The sequence below is a fragment of the Capsicum annuum genome, chromosome 3, assembly GCF_002878395.1.
Source record: "Capsicum annuum cultivar UCD-10X-F1 chromosome 3, UCD10Xv1.1, whole genome shotgun sequence".
NCBI classification, from domain to species: domain Eukaryota; kingdom Viridiplantae; phylum Streptophyta; class Magnoliopsida; order Solanales; family Solanaceae; genus Capsicum; species Capsicum annuum.
Window position 1 is genome coordinate 17,484,866 of NC_061113.1, and position 6,483 is coordinate 17,491,348.

The 6,483-nt window shown below is 30.7% G+C and overlaps 1 protein-coding gene across 1 annotated transcript; it reads right to left on the reverse strand.

The window, feature by feature from the left end:
* Positions 1-224: 224 nt before the first annotated feature.
* LOC107864642 (serine/threonine receptor-like kinase NFP) lies at positions 225-5,303 on the reverse strand. The gene is made up of 2 exons (XM_016711072.2): positions 3,983-5,303; positions 225-1,304 (listed from the first exon to the last, which is right to left on the reverse strand). The coding sequence occupies exons 1-2, from the start codon at positions 5,126-5,128 to the stop codon at positions 570-572; spliced, it is 1,881 nt and encodes a 626-aa protein (XP_016566558.1). The 5' UTR covers positions 5,129-5,303; the 3' UTR covers positions 225-569.
* Positions 5,304-6,483: the final 1,180 nt, after the last annotated feature.

Here is a 6,483-nt window from a genome sequence, read left to right on the forward strand (position 1 = left end):
TCATCAACATATCTGTGAACTTTTCATTAGTTTTTTGTAGTACAGTTCAATTACATATCTCTTCAACTTTTAAGCTGGTTAAAGAATTGACTTTGAACATAAATCAATTTCAAAAACTAGCTTATGGGTTGGAATGGCCTAAAATCATTCCAGGAGATCAATTACTTATTCACAATCGACGTAGGACTTTTAAAACAACCTCCTAATGGCCAAGACCAGAAATCTGAAGCATGAATAATATATTAATATAACATTGGAGCAAAACATCAAGTAATAAAGAATTCGAGTTACATAACATAAACATGTGGTACAAATATATATACTCCACTTGAACAACCTTAAACATCCTCTTATTCGAAATTGGATTTTCCACTAAGACTAGAAAAGATAATATAAGAGTATTACACATATATAGAAGCAAACTTTAAAGCAAAGGAAAAACCTCAATACGCAATATAGTACTCCACTTCAAAACTACTTTACATATATGCTATCAGGGACATAAAACTGGACCGAATCGACTTATGCTCACCCTTGTATGGTTCTCCACAAGGACCATAAGTTGTAGCCTATCTTGCTGTGACTTGCCTTGGAGATAGTCCTTCCTCTGATACATCAGAAAATAGATCAATACTTTTAGACAAGGCATACACAATTTCCACCATCCCAGGCCTTCTTGAAGGATCTTTATTCACACAAGAAATAGCCACAGACATCACATTGACAACACTCTCCATAGTAAGTTCCTCCCTAAGAAAACTTTCATCCATCCATTCTTGCAATTTCCTCACCTTCCTCTCTTCACTCCCTTCCGAAAACTCGCCAACTTTAGCCCACAACACTTTCCCTTCGTCATCGATAGCCTCCTTCCCTGACACAAGCTCGAGCAGCACAACCCCGAAGGAGAAAACATCCATCTTAGTGGATACAATACCATCGGTGAGGTACTCAGGGGCGATGTACCCCTGAGTACCCACAATGTGCATTGTTATGGCATTGCACCCTGATTTAGCTAGCCCAAAATTGGCAACTTTGGCTCTCATGTTGGCATCTAGGAGGATGTTGCTACTCTTTATGTCTTTGTGGACAACTCTTGGCCTTGTATGTTCATGTATATATAAGAGACCATTCGCAACATCTGTGGCAATTCTTAATCTTGTCACCCAACTCAATTTTTCAGGTTTGTCACCATGAAGCCAAGAATGTAGCGAACCATTTTCAACATACTCATAAACTAAGTAGCAATTTGCTTCTTTAGGGTCTATGCAAAAGCCTTCTAGCTTCACCAAATTCCCATGGTTCACCTAACCAAAAGAAAAAAAAAAAAAGGGGGAGGGGGGGAATTATTATAATTTGGACAATAATTGTTTGAAATTGAACAAAACAGTACTTAAAGTTGAAGTTGACAAAGAGCATGAAGTGTTTTGGACATGGATTTCACAAAGAAAAAGAGTTAAAAATTGATAAGTGAATAATCATGATTTTGCTTGAAATATTCGAATAAGTTTTTCCATATTTGAAAAATTAAAATTCATAGAAATACAGATGTCAAAACACAAATAACAAAGTAGAAATTTTGTTAAGAGTGTCAAAACAACTGACCACCCATTATTTGCATGCGACTTCGTCACTATCAAAAGAGGGTATTTGCTAATACTGTAATACTACTCAATTATTTATGAACAAGTTTCTTGAGAATTTAAAGATGGTAGATTTCAAATTTGCCACCAAACTTAGAGCTCATTTTTTTTTTTTTAAGTTTATAATTAAATATTTATACAGATTTAACAAATTTCATAACATAAATACATAATCTTAGTAAAAATTATTGATTTATTTGAACCGATACTTAATAATGTAGCTACGGCGCAACTATTGTAAAGGTTGAAAAATAGGACATGACCACGTTTTCTATATTGAATAAGACAGCTAATAAATTACTCCCCCATTCTACACAATAAGTTAATTGTTGGATTTTGATATATATCTTAAGAAAAAAAATAAAAACATAAATTTATCATATTTTTTTATTTTTATCTCTTCAAAAAGCAAAGACATATGATACATCACTCCCAATGCATATTTAATGGAGAATAAATTTTTTAAAAAAATTTAATATTTACCTTAAATTATGAACCATTCACTTATTTTAAAATACTAAAATTGCTCTAAGAATTCGAAACGGAGGAAGTATATTCAAAGTAGTACAGCCAAACCAAGCTAAAAAGCATGACGTATATTTGGGAGAAAGTAGGCAGGTATTGACAAAATTGAGGTCACAGACTAGAAATTTCATTGAGTAATCAATTGTGTTTTGAACTTTGTCTTGAGTTTATTAATAATTTAATTTCTTCCTTTAAAAAGAATTATCTATTTTGATTTGATATAAAAAGAAAATTAAAAAAAATTAAATCTTATAGTGTTAAATTAAAATTGTATTGAATATACCAAAATATTTTTTTATCTTTTGATTTTAAATATGTCATGTAAAAAATTGAAATTAAAATATTATTAAAATATAAAAAGACTATTTTTTTTTAAACGAACTAAAAATAATGGACGGAATTGACATCTTGTTAATATCTGAAGCATCATAATTCTCACAACAATAATAACATAGTTTATAAAATCTCACAAAAAGGATTCGACGTCAATAATGTATATGAGACCCTCATTTTGTGAAAATAGAGAAATTATTTATGACGGATGGACTCAAGTAACACACATCCAAAATTTAGTTCTTGTTAAAAGGGATTTTGAGGTTCGAATGTGGGGGTGTGGGTGGTAGGGTCTCCTTTAATACACAAATGAAAAAGGAAAATAAAAAGTGAATAATTGAAATTTTCAAAGAAAAGATTGATGAGGACAAATAAATCAAGTATAAAATGATGTTGATTAGCTTAAATTATAAATTATATAATCCAAACGAGAATAATAGTCTACTTAAATATTTAAATGGAAGTCCTAATGACTCAAGAATACGACAGGTCACTAGACCTAATGATATTATTAATTTTTATTTTTTTTTAGTTAAAAGCTTAAATCTGATGCCTTTGAGGAAAAGGAATTCTGCAGTGGAATTCTAAGATCAGTAAAATAACAGAAAATTGCACCTTTGCATCAGACTATTGAAATATATATATCAAAAATTATAAAAATTGTACCCCAAAATATAAATTTCAGCTATTCTTTTTCGTAGTCCCATCAAATCTAAAAGACAAGTATTTGACAAATATTTAATAGAGACTACAGAACCGTTTGACAGGAGGAATAATGATAATTAATTTTGAGATTTAATTTAGAAGAACAGTTTATCCCATGTTTGGTTCTGACAAAATGTATAGAGTAACTCATCCCGAGATCGGAATTAATTATCTCCGAATTGTAATATTTTTCTTATTCCTCCTTAAGAAAGAAATAATTAATATCGAGACTAATAATCTCAAAATAACCTGTTTTCCAACCAAACTACCCGTAAGGTGACTTAAAAGAGTGTTAACTGCATACTAAGGAATCATTTGATAACCAGCAGTGGTAAAACTGCTTCATCCTTAACTAGAAGTCTCGAATTTGAGCTCTGAGTATGAAGAAAATTCTGTTGAGAGCACTACCCTTTAATGGATCCTACAAGGTGCGATCCAAATTAATCTGAGCGTCAATACAAATAAAAAATCCAAAAAAAAAATCATTTGATAGGTGTAATGATAATCTATCAAGATATTTTATCCACCTTTTTATGTAGGATGTAATCTTACCATCTTAGTACAAACAGTGAGGATAAAAATAGTCCAAAACTTAGTTAATTAGTCAAATCAAACATTAAATAAAGTTATTCTTAAAATTTATCACAACCACGAACGCAAAACCTACCTAAACATAAACACAAGGGACCATTTTGTCATTTTCTCAATATCAATACCCAAAAGCAATTCTTGATAGGATGCCAGTTACCAGATGTATAGAAAATAAGTAAAAATTTTACCTTTTGCAAGATTTTGAGTTCTTCACGAGCATTCCACTTCATTTTCTTGATAGCAAACTTTTCCCCATCAATTGTTCCTTTATACACAGATCCTTGAATCAAACACCCTTCATCAAATCCATCTGTTGCTTCCCAAAGTTGTTCAATTTTATACATTTTATACTTATCCAAACACTCTGATACATCAGCCATCAAATTTACCTCAACATCCTTATCAAATGACCCCTTTTTTGATCCTAGATACTGGCTTTTTTGTCTTTCTACATCACTGTACTTTTCCTTTTTCACTTTTCTCTCCTTGTAAAATAAACCAACAAACAAAATTAACAGTGCCCCACAAAGTCCTAAAGCAATTGCTAGTCCTATGATAGTTCCTTTTCTGTCATTCTCTTGGACTATGGGTGGGAGTGATGTAGGGGGTGGAGGTGGGGGTGGGGTGTTTGAAGTATTTTGTGGCAGATTAGGAAGATTAGTAAGTGGGATGAAAAGGGTATCAAGAGGCTTGGTGTTATTTCCATTAATACCCCTTATGGCTTGTGGGGTTGTCTCAAATCTTGAAGCTATTGAAGAAATGTTCTCAGAAGGTTGAATAACATAGCTGACTAACAATCTTGGCTGTGTTGTACTATTTGGACACTTGCAAAAAATTGGGAATTTTATAGACTGACCTATATCAATATTTTCTGGTACAACAGTTGGATTAATAGCTTCAACAGATTGATAAGTTGTAAGATTTCCAAATTTGGAAGTTGATATACCATACATAGTGTCACCTGGTTTAAAAGTGTAATTTAGACCAGCATAAGATATGCTACCAAAAGTTGCATTGACAGTGTTGCAAGAACATGAGATTGGTACAAAGAGGGGTTGGTTATTGACAAGAGTTGTGTTTGGGTTGGAAATATTACTAGGGTTTGCTATCATTAGCCTGCTAACTGAGAAAAGGTCACCAATTGAGGCTAAATCAAGAAACTCTGGTCCTTTAGCTCTGAAAAAAACATAAGTTTGACATGGATTAAATTGGTTTGGATTACATTTATATCCTGATATGCTTGGTGGTTCTTGTGCATATGATATGTTTTGGTTGTTGAACGTGAATAAGAAGAAAAAGAGAAGTAAAAAACCATACATAGGTTTTGTTATCATTTTCTTGGTTGATGTTTTGTTGAAGGGGAAATGGATGTTGTGTATATAAAAAAATATGATGGAGCTAAGAGTTTTATATACAAAAGTTCTTGTTGTATTTTCTCATAGTCTTGATTTTGACCAATTAATGAGTGATGGAGTTTTTTTCATTTGATTGGTGCTTGGTGTTTAATTTCTCATATCATATGGTCTTGTCTGGATCATTTAAGGAAGATGGAGGTTTTTCCATTTAGGTGGTCCCACTTACAAGAATTTTGGATCAACCATATTGTAGAAAATACTCTGTTAGTATTTGCTTCTAACTGTTGTTAGTATTTGCTTCTAACTGTTGTGACTGCTAGATATTTTCACACGTCTGGACTAGCTATTTCTTGAATATACATCTTTTCTAAAGTAAATAAAAGTATTGCAAAGAATTAGGGATGTGGTTTGGTAGTTGGTTTGGAGTATAGTAATGCAAGTATCAAATTCTGCATAAGTAATATCGTATTTGATAATTGACTAGGAGGTAAGTTATGTTGAAGCTATTACATAGTTGTATATCTTGTATACATAGTTAGTTATCTACATGTATAATTGTAATTGTTCCAACTATATCATTCTTATCAAGTCGGTATAATCTATGGATTTTTTTATCACAAAGTATAATTTACACGACATGTGTTAATTATAAAATGATAATACAAATTTATGGGCATTATTGATAATTTTTAGAACTGACAAGTATAAATTATATTTTATATTTTTTTTCTTAAAAAAGAGAAATATGTTTCTCAAAAATTACGGTCAAACACATAGTAAAATTTTACTCAAAACTAACTTGTCAAATATATTTAAAAATCTATGATTAAACGCTAACCTACTAATCATGCTTCATTTGAAACTGAAGAAATAGTTTTTGACTTTCTTTAAAAAAATGTTTTATATTTTTTTCATAAAAGATCTTCATTTTTACATATAAGAAATTTGAAAAGAAATATTAACTATATCTATATTTGTTCCGAAGTGTAGTTGAGTAAATAGATTATGTCTTTCATCTTATAGTAAGGAGATTAAATATGGTGAAGAAAAAATTAGGAAAACCTTTCTGAATAAGTTCCTTATATAACATATCTTTACCCATTAAAAATGTTGCTTAGTTATTGCTTAAAACAAGAGAATTAATCTAATTTTATTATTATTATTATTATTATTATTATTATTATTATTATTTAATATTAAAAATGGAAAAAATAAATAAAACTTGACTTGGTTGCATTGATAACTTGGACATTACCTTTTACCTTTCTGAATAAATATAGTAGATGTTGAATCCCCCTCGACTAATTCATATATTTATTTTTGAACCCCCTCAG

Bases quoted from the DNA above. Each gene is read 5' to 3' on its own strand.
- LOC107864642 (XM_016711072.2), bottom strand. From the start codon at position 5,128: ATGATAACAAAACCTATGTATGGTTTTTTACTTCTCTTTTTCTTCTTA. The intron at 1,305-3,982 runs GTAAAATTTTTA...TCTTTTGGTTAG, and splicing joins AACTCAAAATCTTGCAAAAG to GTGAACCATGGGAATTTGGT.